Consider the following 25,987-nt stretch of genomic DNA (forward strand, 5'->3'; position numbering starts at 1 on the left):
TATCATTATTACTGGAACTAACTCCCGATATGCCTTTTCTCTTATCACTACTATTGTATAAAACTTCTGCATTAAAGATCTTGGCTCTTTGAATTATATTTTGGGTACGTATCCAGGTGCAAAAAGATGGAGATAGTCTCATTCTTCATCAGTATAAATATGCTCATGATTTATTGGTATGGGCAAAAATGTAAGATTGCAATCCAACTCCACGACCTTGCTAGCTCTACCAAACCAAACAGAAGGACTATCCAAGATGATCCACCTTTGCAAATCCAACTCTCTGTCGCAACATTATGGGTGGACTCTAGTGCTTGAGTGTTACACGTCCAGACCATGCCTTCTTTATCAACAGAGCTTGTCAATTTATGCATGCCCCATGTACCTATCACTTCCAGGATGTCAAACGTACGTATTTTATCAAAGGCATAATGTCTCTCGGTTTAGCATTTTCTCCCAGGCCACTCACCATCAATGCCTACAGTGATCCATACTGGGCAGGTACTGATCCTCTTGATCAAAGTCCTGTAAGTGGTTATTGTGTTTTTATGGGTTCTATTCCAGTTATTTGAAGTGTAAAAAAACAGAAGATATAGTTGCTCATAGCTCCATATAGGCAGAGTACCTTGCACTTGCCCAAGTAGCAACTGAAGGTTACTCCTCACAAATATGAAAGTTCCAATGGCTACTCCTCAATCTCTATTTCCTTGGCTTCGAATCCAGTCTTCCATGCTCGTACAAAACACATCAAGGTGTATTATCATTTTATACGAGATCAAGTTCTTGCCGAAAAGGTTGCCCTTCATCGTATCTCATCAAATAAACAGCACACATGCTGATGAGTTTTCCATTTCTCAACATAAATGTCGAACACACAAGCTAATGACAGTACCTAGCCACTCGACAGCTTGAGGTTGATGTTAGATCATCTGTCATCAGCAACTCATTTCATAGATTATGCATATTTCTGTTGTTGAATGGTTCTTATCTACAAATAATGTAACAGCAAACTCTATAAATAAGAGTCACTTGAAAATCATTGGAAAATGAAAAATAAAAACATTCGTTTCTTCTTCAAAAGGGACATGAAAACTCTTTTTAAGTGGCATTGTTTCTTAAAATGGTATACAATAAACTATTATTTCTTTTTTTCATATCTCAAGATTGAATAAATTATCTATATCACATTATTTCTTTTTATTTTTAATGATATACAATAAACTAAAAAAATCATCAACTTTAATAATATTTTATTGAAATAACCATATAAAATGAAGAAAAATCTAATTTCGTAATATCAAATTGATAATACAACAGTTACACATATAGTTGGCATGAATGTTGATAAAATGAATCATTTGACAAGAAATTGTTAAAACAAGTTCTTGATATTTTTATTTAAAAACATTAGTTGAAAATTATTTCAATTTGATATTTTTATTTACGTGAAAAGATTCATTCATCTCTTAAGGTCAGTTCATTTGATTTTTTAATGAAGGAAAAAAGTATAATTTCACTGTTAAAATCTATAATAAATCATGGTACATGAACAATACTTTTTAAGAAAAGAAACAGATACTAGCCTTGGGTCGCAGAAAAAGTTGTGGTCGTTGTCTCAAATCAAACTTGATTATTCCTTGATCCATTTAAAAAACCAGGACATATTCCCACGTACCAAAGTGAATCCCCTTCTACTATATCTAACAATGGGAATGGATGAGGTCAATTTTCTTATCTTTCCTTGTTATGATCAAAGAATATAATCTGTGCATGTCTTCTATATTTTGTATCCCTTTTGAATTTGAGCTATTGGAGTGTGTGTCCATTGCCAATATTCATGGCTTGTTGCTCATAATAGTGTCAAATCTCCCTTCGCAATTTGCATACTTTTAAGGTGGCGGTATGGTATTTATCCTCGGATCAAACAAAATTGTAGCCCTTTCATTATCCTAGACAAAAGAGATAAGAAGATCAGCTTAATATCTCTATCACAGAAGAATTATACCATGTTCTTGTTCGTGAAAGACCATCACAAGGTTCATATTCTTTTCTGGCTTGAAAGCGACATATATTATATGTACCGGCTCAAATCAAATTGAAATGAGATTATCACATAAGCTATGATCAAGAATGATGTGTCCTGTCTGAAAATCACGTTAAGATTAAAGATATTTATCTTATTTAGTTCATTGAAAGGTCCAAACTGGTATCAAAACTTTCATCTTCCCTTAAGTTAAAAGAATGCCGCCAGAACCCTAAAAACTCCTTTATCGGTTGGTGGTGGAATTTGATAAACAAATAAATCATTCAAAATATTTATCTTATTCTTGGCATGCATGGAGCTTATTCTTGGCATGCATGGAGATTGCTGAAGTAATTCATCTCGGTTCTGCCTTTATTACTAAACTATAAATTAATATGGGATGTTATAGAGCTATTAAACTTGAGTTTAACGTGCTTGTGAGATTTGAAACCAAAGGACCAAGAATTCATATTTTATAAAATTCATTAAAACAATTGTAAAGGTAGTATGTTGATTCTAGTTTTTTTGTAAAATATATATTAACAAAAAAACCACATAAATCATGTAAAACAAAAACCCTCAAAGTGTCCTTAGTTATATTATCAATCAGAACCGTGAAAGGTAAACATATACAAAAACATATTTATATTCTGAAGCGGGGAAGTTTTGTTTATATTATTGGTATAGAAATGTTTATTGAATTATTTCATTAATTAAGGTTTTGATGAGTTTAAAAAGAATTTAATATATAATTTGATAAATCAAATATAATTTTTAATCTAATTATTAGATCAAAATGCTTAAATGATCATCTTCTGATAATATAAACTAGAGTGGCGATTTGCGTTATAGCATGGGTTGAGTTTAATTTTTTCTAAAATAAGTAAAAATGCTTAAATGATGATAAAATTAATTTAGATTAGTATAACACATTAAATGATGATAAAATTAATTTAGATTAACTTGACCAATATGTAATCCAAGATATAAGATTAGTATAACATTGCAAAAAAAATAAAAAATAAAAATAAAGCTTAGGTCCAATAAATAAATGTTAAAAGATGAAAATAAAATAAATATCAATTTAAAAAAAAGATATGTCAAAGAAAAAAAAAGAGCCAATGTAATTTAACTTTACCAACCTACCAAACATGATATGAAATTAGGATAAAAAAATTATCTTTTTAAAAACGAACATGAAAAATAAACAAAGTTAAATCAATAAAAAATGGATGAAAAAACCCGAAGTCAATATGTGTTAACTCAACTAACCCGCAACTTAAGATATGAGATAAAAATAACCTTCACAAAAAAAGGGAGAACAAATAACGATGTTTAAAGCTCAATAACTCAATATTGAATAATAAAAATGATTAATTGTTTTTTAAAAGGACTTAAAGATATCAAACTTAAATCGGGTTAATCTTGAAAATTGATGGAATGGGTTATGAGACTGGAATTACCCTATAGATGATAGACAAGAAAGAATAACAAAACATAATTTTCAATCATATAAAAATAAAAATCAAAACAATAAAGACTAAATCTTGTAAAAAAGAAGAAGCTAAACGACAGTAATTAGGGATAAAATTAAAAAAAAATGAATAAAAGGATAAAAAAGAGCAATAAAAAAACAAGGATCGAAAATGGAAAGAAAGAAAAATGAAATAAAATATTAAAGGATAAAATTAAAAAAAATCAAGTTAAAGATAAAACAAATAGGAATCAAAATAATAAAGACTAAGTTTAATATAAAAGTAAAATGAAATAAAATGTTGATGGATGAAATTATTTTTTTTAAAAAGCATTAAAATCAAAACAAATAGAAATCAAAAGAATAAAAACTAAACTTAATATAAATAAAAATTGAAGGATGCAATTGAATTTTTAAAGGATCAATATGAATACCAAGGCCAAAAAGAGAGAAAAAAAAGGAGAGAAAAAAACCCCATCATCACTGAACCGTCACAAATTTGACGACGAGCATCATGACATTAGCTTGGCTTCCACATCAATACCTTACCTGAACCCAACATTCACCAAAGATTTTTTTGAGAACCCCACACATGTCCTTCAATATTTTTTATTGATCCTATACGTATTATTTGAAGTATAATAAAACTTAAAATATCACAAGGGGTGAAATCATATTTTAACTCCATATCTTCATAAAAAAATAAGACTCATGAGATATAAATATACCATGAATACTTCAAATTCAAGGTTCACAATCTTTTTATTCTTAAAATTTTCAACATACATATTCTCAGGTTGAATCCTATAAAATATCTTTGTATTTTTTTTAAATGTTATTGATTTTATTATCGGAGTCCTCACGTCCATAAAAAATAACATTTTATAGATATCAGTTACCAGTTACTTTGACTTACCATACATTACTTGCTACAACCACAGTTATCAGTCACATTGGCTTACTAGACACCATTTGTTATTACCAACTATCTAATTTTTTCATATCAAGTCATCAGATAACTTAACTTAAAAAACAAATTAAATTGTTTGAATTAAGATATTAACCAATTACCAACATTTTAATCTTATTTTAAAATATCTTGGATTTTGGTACTCTAACTGCATATTATCTATTTAATAATAAATGTTTTTCTAATATTATAAACATTCAAGCAGATAATTAGACATATAAACAATCTGTGCAAGTGCAGTTAATTGTCTAGTTCCATCTTATTTTTCTTTATTTTTCTTTAATTTTTAGGGAATAGAGTTTCTTTTCTTTTCCTCTATTTTTTTATTAAAAAAAATGATAAAAAAAAGCATCATTGCTTATGTAAGAGAAAAATTTGGGCAAAATTAATATGACTTAAATATGGAATTGTTTACAACTTATAGCTATGAACTAGTATATTCATCTATAATCCACCAAGTATTAGAATAATTTTTTTAAAATATAAAAAAAATATTAAGAATATGAATACTTTTTTACTATATTATTAAATTTGATCAAGTATGTTAATTTTGAAACCTCCCAAATCAGCTTTTCACTTAACTCAAGTTTTCAATTAAACCGTGTGGGAGCTAGCTCAATTTAAATCGATCGATTTCATAGGTCTAAATACAACTTTAATGATAAATAAAAACATGACTTGGCTTTTTAAAAAACTTCAAGATGACATTTTTTTTAAATATTAAGACAATAACAGATTGAATCGATCTTGGTCCCTCCGCGATCCAGGTCATATACTCTATTAAGTTTAATAATTTTTTTTATATTTTTTATATTTAATTATATGATAGAAATAGATTCTAACAAAATTGAACACCAACATAAAAATAAATACTGATTTGAGATAATTATTCTTACAGAAAGCAAATGAAAATTCATAATGCAGTTTATTTTCCAACCAATTCAATATTAAAAGATAAAAGTAAGAAAAATAAATTTAAAAAAATAAAAAGACCATAAAAATAAATAAAAGAAAAGCATATTCTATCGATGAGTAAATTCATCAAACCAGTGAATCGGGTAAGCCAGACTAGTATGATAAATCTATAAATTGGATAATGGACTCCATAAGGATTATAATTTTTTTTTATCAAACATCAACCTAATACCGAAATATTATTTTTAGATCGCAATAACCACATAAAATGAAAAACAAAACCAAATATGAAATTGAATTGCCAACTAACCTATTATCTAAGAATGAAATAAAATAATTAATTAAAAAAATTAAACTTGTCAGACCTATGAATTAAATTAACCAGTCAAACCTTTAAATAAATCCATGAACTTTATAAAGTTTAATAATATAATTGTTCTCTGAAACTATTTTCTTAACTATATGATAAAAAAAATAGATGATAAAAAAATTAAATTAAAAAAAATACCCCACCAAACTTGTAAACCAGAATAACTTGGGTTACTTTGGTAAACACGCATACCATGGTAACCTTATAGAAAGATAAAATAAAAAAATAAATTATTAAGTTAAATTCTTAATTATCTCAATATTAAAAAATAAAATCAATAAAATCAAATTTAAAAAAAAAATAAAAAAAATATATAAAAAAAGTAAAACACTATGAATTACAATTGTAATTCACAATGCAATGGATGTTGGGTAAATAGTGGTTTTCTCATATCCTTTAATTTTTATTATTTTATAAAGTTTGATAGCATGATTTTTTTTTTATTATTTTATAAAGTTTGATAGCATGATTGTTTTTTAAAATTATTTTTTTAACTATATAAAAAAAAATAAACTATAAAAAACCAAGTTTAATTAAAAAAATTCACTAAATCTATAAATTGGAACAATCTACGTTATTTTAAGAAATCCATAAATTACGTGAATCTTGTAGAAAAATAAAATAAAAAATTATAAAATTTTAATTTTAATTATTTTAAAATTAAAAAAATAAAATCAACAAAAATATTTTAAAAATCATAATAAAAAAATATATATTTAACAAAATAAAATAAAATAAAATAACGATACCGTAACAATCCCCAATCCTAGGTAATGTCGAACTTCAAATGTGAACACGCAACTCTGGCAATTGCTTTTACAGCTGTGTTCCCCCGTTCTTGTCCAGGGCCGAAAGAAGTTGCTCGCTTCTTTGACTTTGTCAACGTCACTGTCTACGTAATGATCCTGCATTGGACAGCGGGGATGCTCCTCGATATATAATCTGTCTGTCCGACTTTCATTCTAGAAACTAAGAAGGCTCCTTTTTGTAGCCGCGTGTGCTGTGAGAGATACTGGCATGAATGTCTATATATATATATATGTTTATCAACTTTAATTTTTTATTAAGCTTTATAAATTTTAATAATATAATTATTTTTTAAAATTATTTTTTTTAATTATATAATAAAAAATCAAATTTAATTATAAAAATATCTCATCAAACTTGTAAATTAGATCAACTTGGGTTACCTTGATAAATCTGCAAACTATCGTAACTTTATAGAAAGGTAAAATAAAAAAATAAATTATAAAGATAAATTCTTAACTATTTCAATATTAAAAAAATAAAATTAACAAAAAAATATAAAAAAATCATAAAATAAATAAAAAAAAATAAAATATTATAGATCACTATTGTAATCCACAATATAATGGGTGTTGGATCAATTATTCCCTACATTCCTTAATTTTTATTATTTTATAAAATTTAATAACATAAATTTTTTCTAAAATTATTTCTTAACTATATAAAAATAAATTACAAAAAAATTAAGTTCAATATAAAAAAACTTACCAAACTCATAAATTGAGACAACTAGGACAACTTGAGTTTCATTAATAAACTCACAAATTATACTAACCTTATAATAAATTTTTTTTACTATCTAATATTAAAAAATAAAATCATAAAACATAATTTAAAAAACTTATAATAAAAAATAAAACATGTATTTAATAATATAAAAATATATTATAACAATTCACTCTATTTTTATAAGAAAAACTACAATGTTTCCGGTAATGTCGAACTCGAAATGTGACCACGCCACTCTAGAAATTTGCTTTCACAGCTGTGTTCCCCCGTCCCTGTCCAAGGCAGAAGGAGGTTCCTCACTTCTTTATTGATACATTTAACTAGTTATGCTCATTGTCTCTTCTTTCGTGTAGTGTATAGTTCACAGACAGCATATGCGGCTCCAAAAAGGAACCTTCTTTATTTCTATAGTGAAAATCGGACAGACAAGTTATATTCCGGGGAGCATCCCCGACGTCCAATGCAGGATCATGACATAGACAGTGACGTTGACAAAGTCAGTGCAACAGTGGCAAAAATTATAGTTGTGATTAAGTATTTTTTTATAAAAATAATATTTTTATTATTTTTAAAAAATTATTTTTAAAATTAGTGTATTAAAATAATCTAAAACATATAAAATATTAATTTTTAATAAAATTAATTTTTTTAAAAAATATAATTTTCCATTAATTTCTTGTTCTGTATGATAGTGGCATGGATGTCTCTATCTATTTGTTTATTAACGTTAATTTCTTGTTACTATGATATTGTTGAATTTCAGAATATCATGAGTCTTGGAACTTTGAAAGGTCCATGCACTAGAGTTAGGATGGCATATACCTATTTTATTTGTAGATGGTGTTTGTATTCTTAATCCTCTACCGGAACAACTCCATGCCATCTGGATGTGTGTTCACATTAATCCGTGCTGCACTTTATGGTGTTCTCGATCATATGAGCCGGCGAATCATTCCTCATTGAATTTAAAGTTTTTTCAAAATTATTTTTAAAGTTATGGTTAATTGGTTTAAAAATTACATCCTTTAATCGGTTTTTCGATTTTTTTGCTCAACTCTAGTTAATTGGTTTAAAAATGACATCCAAATTGGTTTAAAAATGACATCCAATCATTTTTAGATTGAAACCTTGTTAGAAATTATTATCTAACAAAAATACTTTAAAATGAAATATTTATTTGATTAAAATAAATTATTATTAAAAAAATTAATTTGAATTTTTTTAAGTGGACATGTTTTATAAACTTATGAACCATTCATCCCACGTTGAGGAATTAAAAATTAACTTATTAGCAGTCATGTTTTGTGGCATGTAATTAAGGTTGATCAATGACTGAAATTAATTCTAATATCAAAATAATATTAGTTTTAAAATTCACTATAAAAGAAAAGCGAAAGAAAAATGTTTTAGACATATTTTTAAACTCTTCTTAAACTCAATTTTCAGATTATGTTTTTTAGGTCTAAGCTCTAGTTTTTCTTTGTTTTTCCTTCTACTATAAAGCAAATGTTTTGTTATATTGCATAAAAATTTTGAGTCATATTTCATTGAATTTGTGGATTTTATTTAAGAGTGTGTTTCAATAATATAATGTTATTATAATTCTGGAAACTGATTACAATTATTTTGTTTATATTAAAAAACTAACAGTAAAGTTTTAAGGACTAGTGATTAATTTTTTATAACAATCAATCTTTAACTTAATTTGATTTTAAATGCTTCAACAACTAAGGGATATTATGTTTTTTAGAATAATTATGAAAACTTAGTTTTATATCTATGCATTTTTATTATATTTAAACTAAACAAATTGACTTTAATTTCTCTATCCAGGTTGCTAGTAGTTCATGCATCAATTTTTAGCCTGATCGAAATGCATGGTCCGAAAAATGATATTATTTTTTACATGATTTTTGTATAAAAAATATAAATGTGATCAAATGCTGAGGAGTGTAACTTAACTGCTGAGGTTCTAGATTTACTCCTTAAAGATCACCGATTCGAGTTTTATAAACTTTAGAGTTATTGAAACCTTAAATAATTGTTAACTTCAGAGTTCATGAAATTAGTTAAGGCATATGTAATTTTTAGCCTGATCGAAATGCATGGTCTGAAAAATGATATTATTTTTCACATGATTTTTGTATAAAAAATATGAATGTAATCAAATGCCGAGGAGTGTAACTTAATTGATAAGGTTCTAGATTATCGATTCGAGTTTTACAAACTTTAGAGTTATTAGAACCTTAAATAATTGTTAATTTTAGAGTTCATGAAATTAGTTGAGGCATATATAAATTGACCTGTACACTCTAGATAATATTTAAAAAAATGAATGATATCAAAGTTATATATAGATTATGATATAGAATTAACAATAATTTCCTCCGGAGGAAATTCTCTCCTGTCATAGAATATAGGTTATAGTCTCATTAGACCTTATTTGCTCTGTCAATCTATTAATTTGTTAATTTAAGTTCTTGTCTAGATTAGATTTATGTCAAATTAATTGAGAGTTGATTGGTAAAATTTATTCGATCAGTATGTAAACTATAACTTGATTAAAACCCATATGAAACTTAATTTGATATTTTATCTTAAAAATCTAAAATAATATTATTTTAATTATTTAAAAAAATTAAAATAAAATAATTCTAAATTTACTCGCTTAACGGTTGACCTATATTTTATAACTATGGTCACATGTATACCGAAAGCAAAGTATTAGGGAAAAAAAGGGAAGATTTATCAAGATAGAAGAAGGGCATGATACCAGTGGGTACATAAGGAAGTTTTCTCCGATCCGGAATTGAGGAAATTATTGTTCATTCAAGATGGTTATATTTTGTTTTTTTTTCAAAATATTTTTATTGGAATTAATTTTCGGCTTGAATCCGAAGACGTGGACATGGCCGTTTTCATATTTTTCAATAGTTAGAATTAGGAATGAATAAAGTGGCCACCTGAGCTGGTCCAAAAATCTTGGAGAAAGTAATGGGCAACACTCCGATTGCTCTATGCGTTTGCATTTATCTATGCCACAGATGAGGCAGACATCAATGCGGACAGATTAATAAATTTGTTTTTACTTGCTTGGTTTCATGTGAAAGCATGCATTGGCCTAGTGATTCTCGACAAGGATATCTATAGCGTAGCCGCTAGCTCTGCTTTATATCATGCCTTCGCTTGGTGAAGGTTCTTTGAGGGCTTTAGTGATATATCTGTAGAAAAAGAGAAGAACTTTGTGCGCCCGCGCGCGTGTGTGTGTGTGAGGGGGGAGAGAGAGAGATGGCTCATAGTTTCTTGTCAGGGGAGTTCAATGATGAAAACATAAGTGAAACGAGTGGCCTTGATCTCAGTCTTTCAGCTATGGCTTGCTACCCGCGCCCCCCTTATTTGCCAACATTTGATAGCAATGGCGTTTCATGGATCCTTCCTTTTTTGGATGACACCAGAGATGCTAAGAGGATGAGACGATCCTCGAGTCTGGTTGAATCCATAAGGAGTAATAATAGCAGCCTTTGTAGTACTGGTGGAAGCAGCATTTGCCGCAGCATTAGCACTAATATCTTGAATAGCATCCCTAAGCTTCATTTCAGAGATCACATATGGACTTATACGCAAAGATATCTTGCAGCTGAGGCTGTCGAGGAGGCAGCATCAGAAGCGATGATCAACGCTGATGAAGGTGGAAATGAAGAAGGGAATGCTGATGGAATGAGACTTGTTCAGCTTCTAATTGCTTGTGCTGAAGCTGTGGCATGTCGTGACAAGTCACATGCCTCAGCCTTGTTATCTGAGCTCCGATCTAATGCTTTGGTATTTGGCTCTTCTTTCCAACGTGTGGCTTCTTGCTTCGTCCAAGGCCTTACCGACAGGCTCTCTCTGGTTCAACCACTAGGGGCGGTTGGTTTTGTTCCCACGATGAACATAATGGACATTGCCTCGGATAAGAAGGAAGAAGCTTTACGCCTTGTTTATGAAATTTGCCCACATATTCGGTTCGGTCACTTTGTTGCCAATAATGCTATTTTGGAAGCCTTTGAGGGAGAGAGTTCTGTTCATGTGGTGGACCTGGGAATGACACTTGGATTATCACACGGTCACCAATGGCGCCGGCTTATTGAAAGCCTCGCCGAACGAGCTGGAAAAGCACCCAGCCGCCTTCGAATAACTGGTGTTGGCCTTTGCGTTGATAGATTCCGGATCATCGGTGATGGACTCACGGAATATGCAAAAGACATGGGAATCAATTTAGAGTTCTCAGCTGTGGAAAGCAACTTGGAAAACTTAAGGCCTGAAGACATCAAAATCAAAGAAGGTGAAGTTCTAGTAGTCAATAGCATTCTTCAACTCCATTGCGTGGTTAAAGAAAGTAGGGGAGCTCTGAATTCTGTCCTGCAGATTGTTCATGAGCTCTCACCAAAGGTTCTTGTTCTAGTTGAACAAGATTCAAGCCACAATGGTCCATTCTTTCTAGGAAGATTCATGGAGGCACTGCATTACTATTCCGCGATTTTTGACTCCTTGGACGCCATGCTGCCCAAATACGACACCAGGAGAGCCAAGATGGAGCAGTTTTATTTCGCAGAGGAGATAAAGAACATTGTAAGCTGTGAGGGGCCAGCAAGGGTAGAGCGGCATGAGAGGGTGTATCAGTGGCGCAGGAGGATGAGCCGTGCAGGATTTCAGGCTGCCCCCATTAAGATGGTGGCTCAGGCAAAGCAATGGCTGGTGAAGAATAAGGTTTGTGATGGATACACAGTTGTTGAAGAGAAAGGGTGCTTGGTTCTTGGCTGGAAATCGAAGCCTATAATTGCAGCTTCTTGCTGGAAATGCTAAATAAATTGCAGCCAATAAATTTACAGTTCTTGAATAAATTGGTCGAGATTTAATGAGGCCATAATTGGTTGCTGTGTAATCGCATAGAGTGTTTGATCTCCTACGACATGTCCATGTACGTAGTAATGTCTATCATCAGTAATGTGCAAGCACAGACTTTGCACTGAAAATAAGTACAGATGATTTTCAGTTTGAATTTGAAACTGTTCAGGTGACTGCACAGATGAAATAAAGAAATTGTATTGTTGGTTTGGTGTGCATATCTGTTGTATTAAATTTGTACATATCAATAGTCCTTGATTCTTTAATTCTGATATTTGTACGGTAGAAAATCTAGCTGCCTCAGGGATGCATAATTCTCCTGGTGATTCTATATGGGGCTTACTAAGAACATGGAATCTCGAAAAGTTAAATATATAATGAATCAAAGCGCAACATTTATGAGATATATCATATATCATATATCATTAAAAAAAAAAAAAAGCTTTTATTTAGCAACAAGTAAACATACATCACCAAGTGCAAAAAAGAAAAAGAAAAAAAAAAGCAAAAAATATCCTAATAAACTATTATGATGACCTTCCTTATCACCCTTTTTAACCCTGCCGTCTTCAACCATTAGCTCCCCCTCACAAGCCCGAGAGGAGATGCAAACCCCTTTCATCTAAGAAACCTCGCATAAATGGTAATTATGCAGAAACTACTAATGGTGACTTATCAACATCAAAGACATTTATCCCTTAATTAGTTTCTAAGGTTATTGGTCATCGAAGGGTCTTCAATCTCACTAGAGAGTCTTGTTTGCAGGTTTTTCAATGATCTCGGCCGCCGCTCTCCACCATCAACAACCTCAATCCAGTCTCGTAAAAAGTCATCTCATCATGTTAGGTTTTCCAACCTCGCCACACATGGCCCATTTGAGAAAAACCATTTTTTTTCTTTGCCTTTTCTCCTATATTCTTGTTCTTCTTGTTCCAACTTATTTTTAGAATAATTTTAAGTTCTTTCTTTATTATCAAAATGAATGGCAACAATGGCCTAAAATAAACAAAATTGGGTTTTCCAACCTCGCCACACATGGCCCATTTGAGAAAAACCATTTTTTTTCTTTGCCTTTTCTCCTATATTCTTGTTCTTCTTGTTCCAACTTATTTTTAGAATAATTTTAAGTTCTTTCTTTATTATCAAAATGAATGGCAACAATGGACTAACTGCTTTGTGATGATGATGGGCATATTGGCGGAGCATAAAGTCTGAACATTGATGCAATTTTGGCGATGGCTTCACAACATGAAAGTTGAATGTTTAAATGAAGTGTATAATCTAGAAATATCATTTAGTTTCTTTTATTCCAATTTAGATTACTTTAGTGCAAGTTACTGATAATAGATTATGAGTTTATATGCTCTTTTTATAATCAACTTGGATGTATGATTGAGATTTCTCCAATTTCTTACATCCAACAATGACAAGGTCATCTTAATGTTTTCGGGAAAAGAATATTAGAGTCAATCCATTTTTGACAATCTATCCCCGTCTCTGTACAATCTTCTATAGAAAACTCCCTCTTCGTCTTCCTTTTCACATGTACTCGAGCCTACACCACCATCGGCCTTTTCAGACTCATATTCCCCATTTATTGACTTAATTATTGAATGATCTCTCATCCCATCAAAGAGACTTTTTTCTGCAATTTTTCTAGTAAACCCGAGCACCGCGCGTTCTCCTCCACCAACCACCTCAATTCAGCCTTTTGAAAGTCATCTCATCATAGTAGGTTTTCTAATCTCATAGTCCATGATCCAATGAGGGATTTCTATTTATAATAATTTCATTGATCGGTTTATTAATTGTTTACCATCTAGTGTATATAATCCGCGTGGAGTGCTTTTGTAGTTAATCTCCTCTCTTGTGTTTCTTTCTTTGTTACTTCTAAGCCAAAATTACCAATCTATTTGCATAAGTATTGGCCTCGAGGTTCAAAAACAAAAAACCCGCCTGCAATTCCCATGTACCCTGTTGATTATTTAACAGAGACACCAACCAAAATTCATGAACCTCTCTATAAACTAAATCACATGTGCACCTACACAGACACCAAAATTACCAATCTACCCGCACAAGTATTGGCCTCAGGGTAAGCATGCAGCGCATCACTCCCCAATTTCATCAAGTTTTTTATGTTCCAATTTATACACTTTCAGTGCAAGTAATATCGATAATGGAATTCTGATATCTGCTCTTTGTATAATCAACGTAGATTTATGATTGAAAATTCTCCATTTTTTTTTACATCCACCAATAACAAGGTCATCCTAATGTTTCCAGGTAGAGAATCTTAAGAGTAGCATAATGTCCATCCATTTTTGAAAGCTGCCACAAAATGTAAATTGTTGTAAGGAAGTGAATTCAACCCCTGTAGCAAACTAGTTCTACGGAAATTTTTATTGCTTTAAAATGAAGAAAAACTTGATAAGCTGCCACTGTCTTCCAAGAATGATACACTAATTCCATAAACACTGAAAAAACTTAGCGAGATAAAAAAGAATCAAATCAAGATCCAGTTGAGTGCTCAATCAGGTTGCAACCCCTTGTTTATACCCGTCTAGGGATCTCCCAACGAAAGATAAAATAAGGAAAGAAAGGCATAGATGTGAATACAAATCCTACATCAGACAAACAGAAGAGGAACTAAGACATTCATGTTCAGATTGCTCCTTTGAGATGCCCAGAGATTGAGAGTTGCTAGAACAAGCATAAGTACTCGCAGAACAATTGCTTGCTATCAGCATTGCCTCTCCAGAAGGGGTTAATGCTTGTCGAGAATAATTATATTTGGAAAAAAGATAAAGCACTGAAACATTCCTGCTCCGCTGATCTTTTGAGTCACCTGTAGATTGCTTAGCACTAAAACTTAACTGATCACTGGCTGAAGAACTATCTGAATCTATTGTCATCACCTCCTCATCGGGTGAGGTTATAACATGCTGTAAGCTTTTCAAGGCAGTTGTTGAGGTATTATTGGACTCCACGAAACTTGAAGCACTTGTAGTACTACTCTCACTTTCCATTTCCACAGTCTCCTCAAAGGGTGAACTTTGATGACGCTGAGAACCTAGTTTAAGCTTCATTAATGTAGCCTCTGCATCAAAGAACAGATGATTCAGCAACCTTGGCATTTTATTCAACATCATGTCATCTTGTAAACACAAAGACGCCAAAGAAAGGACCTTGGATGGAACTCTAAGTTTATAAAGCACTACTGCATACATATATATATAATCCTAAAATTCATTTTTCAACTAAAGGAGAATTAGCGCAAAGCAGTTGCCACAACGAATTCTATTACCTCCTATGAAGGCAGCAAACAGCCCAATCAAAGAACCTTATTATACAACAAAATTGACAAAGTTTGCCCATTATTGTCTGCAAAGAACAAAAACGATCCCCCCTCCCCCACGGCACTAGCATGAAAGTTAAATCTTAAACAAAAAATAAAGACCCAAATTTCCTCCTATAAATGACTAAAAAATAATCATCTCACAGTCACTTATTTGGCCAATTACGAGAAGCGGTTCCCACAATTACAACTTGCAAGGCTACTCCATTTCATATTTCTAAAATCAGTGGGATATCTTCACCATTTGGGAATAACCGTGCCAGGTCAAGCCAGTTATTGGATCGAAAAGGGAAGGGCCGCCTTGCTCGTTTACAAGGCTACTTGTATAAAGGCTGATTATCAAACATTTAATTAAAGACTGAAGGTTTTGAGCGCTGTTAATTATGGAAAAAATTCTTAAGAAATTCATTTGACCCACATCCTCATTTATCATAATCTGCAAAACCCAAAATTTGCTTCTCAAGTTCGAGGCTTAAACCTAATGAAAACAAAATAAAAGAGCACATGATTTTATCCAAGAGAGAGAGTACCATAGATAGAGAGAGAGTCGTCTTTGAGGATCTTGGAAGACGGTCTCTCCAAGCAGTCTGGTGAAGAAGAAGAAGCCCTTACTCTCCCAAACATCCTCCTTTGCTTTAACACACGCACACACTTTCTCAAAACCACAATCTCTTCTAGAGAGTGAAAATAAAGACAAGATCTGGTTTTGAGAGAAGACAAAATGAAAGATAAGTGGCTTCTTGGGTGGGTGGACCCCTTCTTTGACATTTGGCGCCTTAATTCATTCCATAAGGGCGGGAACCGTACTTGACGCCCTTCTGATTATTGAATATACTCTTGGGCTGGGCCGGGCCTGTCCAAGCGCCCTTCGGAGAGATTTTTGTTCCACATTATTAACCCAACTAGCTTAGTTTGTTTAACCAGAGAAATTGATATTTTGAAATAAATAACATTATTGTTGTGGATAAGCCGGCCGATGTCTCCCCTTTTCTTCTTTTACTAACAAAAACCCATTGTTGGATCCTAGTCATATAGGTCAATATATATGTGTGTGTGTGTGTTTGAAATTTTAAAATTACACATGAAATTTTTTTAAAACAATACATGGAAATATGAATTTAAAAAATAAATATGAGGCATGCAGTATAATTATTTCACAGTTAAAATTTTTTAAAATAATCCATATAAATCTAAAGTAAAAAAATAATAATATAAAGTATAGTATAATTATCTTACTTAAAAATTTAAGAAATAATTTATATGCATGTAAAAAATAAAAAAAATAATTTTATTTTTACTATTTACAAAATAAATAAAAAAATTAATTATGTTAATCCAAATCAATTTATTTAATTAATAATCTTGAATTTATCTTGAATCAATCTCGAATTAGGTTTAGATTCAATCTAATTGGTTTAAAAACTATATAATAAAAAGTTTAAAAACACCATACAGTAAAGTTAGAGATTTATTAGATATGAATTCTATAATATTGTTGTTAGGGACCACACCCATACACACAATATTACATTAAATAGAAAGAAATAATCACACAACATCATGATTTTATGTGGTTCAGTTATGTTTACATTCACATATAAAGAGAAGACATTTAACTATGATCAACATGAGTACACCTTTGGAGAACTCTCAAACTTGAATTTCAAGTACACTCAATCCTCACAGCACACTACAACTTACAAGAGGATACAATTTGAAACAGTAAAGAAAATCACATGTATATAGGGAATATGTCTTATCCTTAATGTGTAAGGGTTAGTCAATATCCTCATTCTACAAGGTTTCCATTGCTACCCAAAACCAGTCCTAAGCCAAATAATAATTATATCAAGCCCTTTACAATGAAGTCATATTATTGATGGTTAGAGAACTCAAGTCCAAACAACGTTTGAGCTTGTGTGATGGAAGTGACTTTGTCAATGTACTAGATCCTCTTCACAATAACATCACCTAAATTACCACTATCATGAATAAAATGATGCTTGATATCAATGTTCTTCATCCTTTCATGAAACATATGATCCCTAGCCAAATAGTTCATTTGATTGCTTCAATCACTGCTAAGTATTTTGCCTCCATGGTAGACATCCAGTGTATTAGAATGTAGAACATATAAGACATGCACTGCATATTCTCATCTGATTACATATAGCAGATGACAACTTGAAATGAGTAGCAAAGAGAGTACCAGCAGGTTTAGCATTCTACATGCTAAAATGTTCATATGCCCTTTTAGTGTTTTTTAATTAGTTAAGTACAGTCATCATCTAGATTCATCTTTTTTGTTATTTATATTCCTCGTAATTATATTAGTTGTTTCTAAATCTTTCATTTCAAACTTATTATTAAATTTTGTTTTCAACTTTTGAGTTTTTAAAAAGGTATTTTATATCAAAAAAATATATCATTCATTTATATATAATAATAAATATACAAAAGAAACTATCATTATAACTATCATAAGTTATAATAATAGTATCAAATTTCTTATATTACTATCTGATTATTTAAATTCATATAAGGTTTTTCTTAACAAGCATATGTGATTTTTTTATCATTCTTCATAATAGCCTGACCATATCTCTTCATTTAATTTTGAGCATGTTAGGAAATTTAATTTTGAGCATGTTAGGAAATGTAATTATGATTGTTTTTTAAAGTATTTTTTATTTAGAAAAGTATATGAATAATTTTTTTATTTTTTTATTTTTTAAAAAATTATTTTTTTTTAAAATACAATGCTAAACACACCTAAATATATAGATTTTTTAAAAATATTTTTAAAATGCAATGCTAAACACACCTAAATATATAAAATGCAATCTTCACATCAAGTTTTTCTAACTCCAAGTGTTAAATAGCAACTATAGACAATAGATACCTTCTTTAAGTTTAGTATTTTTGCCTCATTAAAAGTATTTGCTAATAACCATCCTTGGTTCTTTAGGATCAAGACACCAAAGCCACTCCAAATGCATAACCCACAAAAATTATTTTTATGCTCTCAAAACCAATGTTTCATCATTTATATGAAAATACACAGAACAATAAAAAACTGTCAAATTAGTGTAATCAAGAGGGCTACCAAAACATACCTTACCAAGAGTTTAGCAATAGGAGAGGGAGACTAACCATGGCTTCCCAGACTGATAAATAAACAACAACGCCGTTAACAGTAAAAGGCATAAAATCTTGCTGGCTGCTGGCCTTCTCAGATATGCTATGCAACTTGCTTATATCTGATGATTAGCCACTAAAACATGTGCTATTCGGGACTTTTTCCGACAGTCTATTGAAATATTCGGGACTAGTCCAGAATGATCTATGGACACAAGATCGAGGTAATCTAAATCATTATCACTGGATCAAACCCACGAATAAATAGAATAGTTTACTGGTTAATTCCCAAGCCAGTAATACATATATAATTTCCTAAACCCAAGAATAAATAGAATGGTTTACTGGTTAATTCCCAAGCCAGTAATCCACATATAATTTCCTCCTCAATTCTTTCATGCTCTGAACTCTCTCCTACCGTAGTTTGGTAACATCAATTCTTTCATGTATCCCTGAGCCAGTGCATATGAACCGTAGATTTTACTCTCCAGTTAAGAGCAGTTTAGGATGAAAGCAGAAGAGACTTCTCATGTGGTTTCCTCTTGAAAGAGATGTTCATACATTTGGTACCAATCCCAGCATTTGTAAATCGGGATCATTGAGTATATTTTGGAAAAAACTTGACTGAAAGGATGAAAGATAACTTCAGAAAAAAACAAAATGAGATACAAACTGTCATGGGGGTCGCAAGTTCAACTTATGCCAAACCCAAACAACTCTAGGGATCAATGAAGCGCGGAAGAGAACTGTTGTGCACTTCTATTCATAAAGAACAGGTCTGACAAGAAATCATTATAAAATCTCCATACATTGTACATGGTAGAATCAAGTGCCATATAAGGACTTGTGAATAACAACTACAAAAGAACAATGGCGTGTGATATGCAATCAGAAAACCTAACCATTCATTGTCAATGAACTCATATGGATGCAAATGCTTAATTCATCAATAGCCAAGTTGCTCACTTCGAAGTAATCTCCTTAAAAAACGTCGTTTGCGATGCTTAGTCTTGAGATCTGTATCTGAAATGATAAAATGAAGGATGGATAACTTCTGTTATATGGTGTTTACGAATTCAGCTACGATTTAGAAAGTCACCTTTTAATCTTCCAGCAAGATACAATGCTTCTTCTGCAATGGGTCTCCATTGTTCTGCACATGAGTAGTTGATACCAAGACCCACACTAAGACCTCTCAAAAGATGCACTGTGCGAAGAACAGAAAATAGTTCCTCTGGGAAAGCCTACATATCCAAAACACAGAATCTTATGATGAATAAAAATTGCAGTAGCATGATTGTCCTTGTTCATTTTCTTTCTCAAGTTCCCAAGTAAGGTTATCAAACTCAATCCTTATCTTTTTCTAATTTCCCAAGATTGGTTATAAGACACAGAGAACACATCCAGCAATGAAGCAGAATCACCAATTTCACGGGTTCAAATTAAATTCAGCTTGTTTACAGCCTAATTCCTTTTCTCAGGTGGTTCGATAAAATACTGAATGACCAAAGGGGCCATGTGACTGGTTCATTGGTCCAGACCACCCTGGAAACCGAATGATAACTACAGTTCCAGGTTCAATCGCACTCTTCAATTTCATGATGCTAATTAACACTTTATGCTGTTCATTACTGGAACAACAGCACCAGACACCATATTGCTAAGAAACAACTGACAATCAAATGGAACAAAAAAAAAAACCTTGAGAAACAACAAGGAAATGAAACTGACAGTAGTTTTTTCTTCTGTTCTTTGGTGAAAAATTTGGATACCATCCACCTACCAGCACGGCACTGCATAGATTAATTCATCTTCTATTATAACTACCACTTACCTCGACAGAGACCTTTTTGATGGAAGAATCCTCTGAGAAAGGTTGCAACATTGCCACTCCAGGTGGTAGTTTCGTGTCAAACATTGTTTCTGCCAACCTAAACAATTCCTGCAGTTCATTCTTGCATTTGCTTGAGGTATCTATGCCGAGGTCCCTAGAACAGGATAAACAACAAAATATGAACAAAATATACATAGCAGTAGAAGAATTTACTATGGTTGAAACATAAAATCAATCCAAAGATATTTGCTAAACTTTTTAATTGTATCCTAAATCGTGTGAACTGAATTGATCACAAAATGAACTTCTAAAATGCTACCAACAATGGACGAATGAAATATAGAAAACAACTACGCAAGTATTAGAATCATCAAATAATATCCCCTGCTCATCATCAGTCCTTTAGAACCCATTACTAATTCATATACTAATATGCACCCAGTAGTACATCAATTCTGACCCTAGTTTCTCCTCTTATCTTGGAAAATAATTGATAATTTTCAAATAGATGGTAATTACGAGCATACCTGTAGCTTTCTGCTGCTCTGATTGGGTCACAATCAGCAATAGCAAGTACCAAATTTGCATATCCAAGCCTCAAATTATCCGGGAGATCCTTCACCTGCCCGTAGTCTAGCAAGGCAACCTAACTTGAGGTGAAAGTGGCATACCAATAAGGTTCAGAGTTGAACATTAAATTCACAGAAATCAATTATTTTACAGATAGTCTACGTCTTGTTTAGATCATTTCATGATCAACTTTAGATAACTAGTCTTGTTTAGATCATTTCATGATCAACTTTAGATAACTACTGGAAAGAGAACTATAAGCACCATTACAACCAATTAATAGCATACCAATCAATAGCAAATAATATAAAAGATCGCACACCAAAATTCAAGGAATATAAAGCAGAACACAAAGAAACAAAAGTTAGTTGCCTACTTGCCTTGGAACCTTTACAAATCAATATATTTCCTGGATGGGGATCTGCGTGGAAGAAACCACTCTTCAGTATCATTTGTCCATATGCTAGTGTCAAACTTTTAAGTATGTTCCTGCACTTAGAAAAATTTTAAAAGGTGTGTCATGCTTTTCTTATTTGTCAGGGGAAGACTGCAATTTATGAAATTGTAAAGCGACAAAAAAAAAATACACATTGATTTGTAAGGAAGTACAAAGACAAATGGTGTACCAACAAAATGATTTCAAGAAAGCTTAAGTCATAATTTCAGGCGAGAAGCCCCTTTAAAAGAAAAACCAGAAACAAAAAATTTGTGCAGAAGGACTCCATACTCTCTGGGATGATCTAGGGGCTTACTGCTTTGCTGCCGCTGCAATCTTACCACCAGGATTAATTCCTCTTTTGGCTATTTCATCACCAAGATTCAAAATTGGGATCCCATCAATGTATTCCATCATTAAAGCCCTCCTACATAAATAGAAAGAAATTTATCACCAAAAGGTTCCTGCATGATGTTATCTGAGCAATGAATTAGAGCAAAAAAGTAACAAACAAACACCACAAAACAAGCAGCTTGACAATTTTCAGTGTATAGGGTAAAAAGAGGAGGTATAGCATATGAAAGGTGTTAGAGAATAATATAAATCATATCCTGAGACCTCATCTAATAGTTTAAGCTATTGGGTTGAGATAGTTCTTTTACATAGTATCAGAGCCTTGATGACTAAGCAGTCACGAATTCGAATCTCATCATCCTCATTTATTTGATAAAAATTAAGCACAATATAATATGGATTTGTACAAGTTTCAAGCCCAAAGGGCTTTCATTTGAAGGGATGTGTTAGAGAATAATATAAATCATATCCTGCGACCTCATCTAATAGCTTAAACTATTGGGTTGAGATAATTCTTTAACAAAAGGTACAGCATATGATCGAGTAAAATGGAGTAACTATTTGAATGGCCCAAACATGAACCTAAAGATCATTAGATTAGTGTCGTTGCTAATTGGGTCTGTTTACAGGGAGATTGTCATGCAATCAGTAAAAATGTGATCATTGTAATTTCTTCTCATCACATGAAGCTGTCCCACAACTTATGTGGTATCTAACTTTGACACCATAAGTCTATTCTCCTTGTTCATAGTGTTCAATCTCATTTTCTCTACTCTGAATGCAGCATGACAATTTATCTATGTTCCTAGTATCTCTGACCCACCAGGATATTGCTCTCAGTTTGGGACCTTTGACTAAACCACCAATTCCATCCCTTAAATGAAAAAATAAGTAGGGGGGGATCTTGCAACTGCTACAAGAGGAGCACATTTAACTAGTTCGTGTCCAAAATAAAAATGTTTACAATGTAGCCAATGTAAATGAAATAGAAAGAATGCATCTCACTGCTTTAATTCTTTTTAAGCAACTTGACATGGGTAATCAACGAAGCAAAGCACCTCATAAATTTTGTAGGGCAGACATACCTGCTGACCATATCCTTCAGCACTCGTGGCACTATAACCGGACTTGCTTTATTATTCTCATACAGAAATCGCCGGATTCTTTCCATAGCATTAGCCTCCCTCTTGAAATCAAATTCATATCCAATCTTGAATGGGATAGATGAATAAAGAAATATTACTGGAATTATTTTATTAGAATTGTAGCCATGGAGAAAGAATCTAAATATTTAAGCACTTCACAGTTTCTGGAGTCAATTCCATCAGCACAAGGTTTAAATCGTGTAACTGCAGAGGCAGCCACAAACCTTGGTTTATGAAAGTCAAACAAACAAATCAAGAAACAACATTTAACTTAAAAATGTTAAGAAGCAACAAAAACCAACAGTCTCTTGGTTAAAATACAAACCCACAATTCACAAAATAAAAATGAAACATAATTCATTTCAAAATTTGAAAGTAATCTGCTTGTTTTTAAAGGTAAAATAATTATATTGTTACCAACTCTTCAAAGAAAGACTCAAAAAAAAAATTGCAAAGGCCCAACCAAAACAGGAAAAATCAGATGACTCTTTAAAAATGAAAGATTTTATTGGCATTACACCCTTTAAATACCATTTCAGCAAGCTATGAAGAACAGTGAAGATGATTAGTTGACTGAGTCAAAAGATTAAGATAGCTGTAAAATGAGCAGATTTTGATATGGACTTGATCAACTTGGGTGATTCTTTGTTTTGGAAGAATGTAGATATTGAAGAATTAGATAAAACACACAAAATATGAATTTGAGAAACTCCATCTCGTTGGGCTTAATAGTCTGATATTAATTGTTCACAGAATGTTGATTAAGATAACTAATGCTTAGCGGTTTAAGAATAAACATTTCACTCTAATTTGCTAGACACTTGATCTACTATACAACATGTTTCATTGACAGTGATGGGCATTTTTCTAATGCTACTAGTACTAATCCAGAATCTTAACTTGGAATCCAAAACCTTCAACTTTACCAATTGAAACAATATCTAACCATAAAAAACAGAAAGGAAAGAGTAATACCATAATCTACAAGAATTGTAATACAAAAATAATGGACACCTGTTTCTCCATTTCCTTTGTCACAGAGTACAAATCAAATTTGATATCTGTCTTTTGCATGTATAAAGCAAACGCTTGAAGGTTATAGATGTCTGTCATCATCAGATCCTGAACTCCAGGATGCTGGACCTATAATACACTTGAAGTTATAATCTTGAAGACATTACAGAGATTAGAAGATAGCATCCAAGAATCCATACCTTGACAACAATATCACTCTTGTCACCTTTCAATCTTGCCCGGTGAACCTAATTTGGCAGAGAAAACATGTCAGATACACATGATACAGTAAGCTGTCATCCGTTCTGAAGTAACCAACTCTTCAACTTCGAAACCACAGTTGATGCTCAAAAGCAACTTATATCCCGATTTTTATTAACAGCAACTTCAAGATTCCAGGTAATGCCTTGATGAATAAAACAATGAGTAGCATGAAACATCTACACTTCTAGCCAGGCAGAGATTTTATATGAAATGCATTACCTGTGCAATTGAAGCAGAACCAAGAGGTTCCACATCAAATCTTTCAAAAATATCCTCGATGCTTCGACCTAACTCTTCCTCCAGCACAAGCTTAACAGTATCGAATGGAGTAGCTGGAGCTCTATCACACAAAGTTACAAGCCTTCTCACCCATGCTGCTGGAGCCAAGTCAGGCTTCCCAATGATTTGGGCAACCTAATTCAAGTCCAGTAAATTAATTTGAAAAGGCTTATAGTAAAAAGCAGCGTTGTCTCAAACCAAAACAGCATAAAACATCATTAACACCCAATAATCAAAATGGACTACAAAAATAAACCAAAAGGAAAGCGGCTTACTAACAAGGAAAAGATAAAGAAGAACATAACGGATTGAGTCAAACAGTTCCTAAAACAATTTCTAGAGCAGAAAAACGAACACCTATCAAACCCCTGATCCAAAAATAACAAAACTAATAAAAAAGCAAGACAAAACATAAAGAGTAGACAGGTGATAAGATAATTGTATAGAAAGGAAGCAAAAAGGTCAAAAATTAATTGGAATCAGACTAATTCCAGTACATGATTCAAGTTCAGAAGGTTCTCAAAAGCAAAAGGGCCCTACACAGTAGAGTTACAAGAAGCAAAATTACCTTGAGAAAGAACCCACCAAGATCAGAACACATAGCATAAATCTTGTCAGCAGCAAACTCATGCTGTCTTTCCCACATTGCCTCCTGCTTTTCCACATCCTTCACCAAACTCACTCTCAGTTGAAACACCTACACAAAGCCCATCGACCAAATCCAATTAAACGTTCAGATTAACCCACTTAAATCCACATGCATGCAATAATATCAAGATAAAGACGAGAGAGGAACCTTATAGCCAGTGTAGATATCAGCAGCACGAACCCAGAACTGAAAAGAGCGTTGCAATGGTCTGAACTGAGTTGAGAACTTATCTTGAATGTCTTTAAAATCGATAAGAGGAGGCATAGTGGCATGAAGCAACAACAATGTCTTTCAATTTTACTGTCAGTGGAAAAAAAGACAGATTCCTGAGTCTGAGTTTTCCCAGGTGAAGTGGATACAAGAATGGATTTGATGCTAAGCCATTAGAGAATGTGACATGTATTTAAGGTTGTAGCTGAGGAACCAAAGAGTGATGGTGCAGAGAGACAGAGAGACGGAGGTGATTTAACAGAAGGAACGTTCTACGACCACGCTCGTCAATGGTGTTGTATTTCGTGTGGGGATATGGAAAAGAGAAAGGACACCTGTATCTTTGTTATTCTTGGCGACTCTGGATAATATTTTTGTTTGCAATTAATAGTTAAATCTTAAAAAAGATTTGATTTTTAAAAATAGTATAAAATAAATAAGAGATGAATTATAAATAAAAAATTAATACTTAAAATTTAAAAATATTAATCTCCTTACCTCAGTTTTCAAGAAAATAAAATGAAGAGAAAAGGTTAAATATAAAAAACAAAATGAGTTCACTTC

At 32.0% G+C, this 25,987-nt stretch overlaps 3 protein-coding genes across 3 annotated transcripts; 1 reads left to right on the forward strand and 2 right to left on the reverse strand.

Moving 5' to 3' along the window:
- Positions 1–10,512: 10,512 nt before the first annotated feature.
- On the forward strand, positions 10,513–12,385 carry LOC105125367 (DELLA protein RGL1-like). The gene has a single exon (XM_011025775.1). It carries the CDS (start codon positions 10,577–10,579, stop codon positions 12,128–12,130), a length of 1,554 nt encoding a protein of 517 aa, XP_011024077.1. The 5' UTR covers positions 10,513–10,576; the 3' UTR covers positions 12,131–12,385.
- A 2,175-nt stretch (positions 12,386–14,560) lies between these two features.
- LOC105125369 (uncharacterized) lies at positions 14,561–16,262 on the reverse strand. The gene is made up of 2 exons (XM_011025776.1): positions 16,061–16,262; positions 14,561–15,272 (listed from the first exon to the last, which is right to left on the reverse strand). Exons 1-2 carry the CDS (start codon positions 16,152–16,154, stop codon positions 14,797–14,799), a joined length of 570 nt encoding a protein of 189 aa, XP_011024078.1. The 5' UTR covers positions 16,155–16,262; the 3' UTR covers positions 14,561–14,796.
- A 3,135-nt stretch (positions 16,263–19,397) lies between these two features.
- On the reverse strand, positions 19,398–25,746 carry LOC105125370 (Protein kinase superfamily protein). Its single transcript, XM_011025777.1, has 12 exons — positions 25,361–25,746; positions 25,133–25,261; positions 24,505–24,699; positions 24,222–24,269; positions 24,022–24,150; positions 22,948–23,072; positions 21,825–21,935; positions 21,453–21,561; positions 21,030–21,148; positions 20,503–20,656; positions 19,768–19,912; positions 19,398–19,691 (listed from the first exon to the last, which is right to left on the reverse strand). Exons 1-12 carry the CDS (start codon positions 25,475–25,477, stop codon positions 19,615–19,617), a joined length of 1,458 nt encoding a protein of 485 aa, XP_011024079.1. The 5' UTR covers positions 25,478–25,746; the 3' UTR covers positions 19,398–19,614.
- Positions 25,747–25,987: the final 241 nt, after the last annotated feature.

This window comes from Populus euphratica, unplaced genomic scaffold (genome assembly GCF_000495115.2).
Source record: "Populus euphratica unplaced genomic scaffold, PopEup_1.0 scaffold22.1, whole genome shotgun sequence".
Lineage (NCBI taxonomy): Eukaryota > Viridiplantae > Streptophyta > Magnoliopsida > Malpighiales > Salicaceae > Populus > Populus euphratica.

Bases quoted from the DNA above. Each gene is read 5' to 3' on its own strand.
- LOC105125369 (XM_011025776.1), bottom strand. From the start codon at position 16,154: ATGTTTGGGAGAGTAAGGGCTTCTTCTTCTTCACCAGACTGCTTGGAG. The intron at 15,273-16,060 runs GTACTCTCTCTC...TCTTTGATGCAG, and splicing joins CGACTCTCTCTCTATCTATG to AGGCTACATTAATGAAGCTT.
- LOC105125367 (XM_011025775.1), top strand. From the start codon at position 10,577: ATGGCTCATAGTTTCTTGTCAGGGGAGTTCAATGATGAAAACATAAGT.
- LOC105125370 (XM_011025777.1), bottom strand. From the start codon at position 25,477: ATGCCTCCTCTTATCGATTTTAAAGACATTCAAGATAAGTTCTCAACT. The intron at 24,151-24,221 runs GTATGGATTCTT...AGTGTATTATAG, and splicing joins AGAGTGATATTGTTGTCAAG to GTCCAGCATCCTGGAGTTCA. The intron at 19,913-20,502 runs GTAAGTGGTAGT...TTGGATATGTAG, and splicing joins TCAAAAAGGTCTCTGTCGAG to GCTTTCCCAGAGGAACTATT.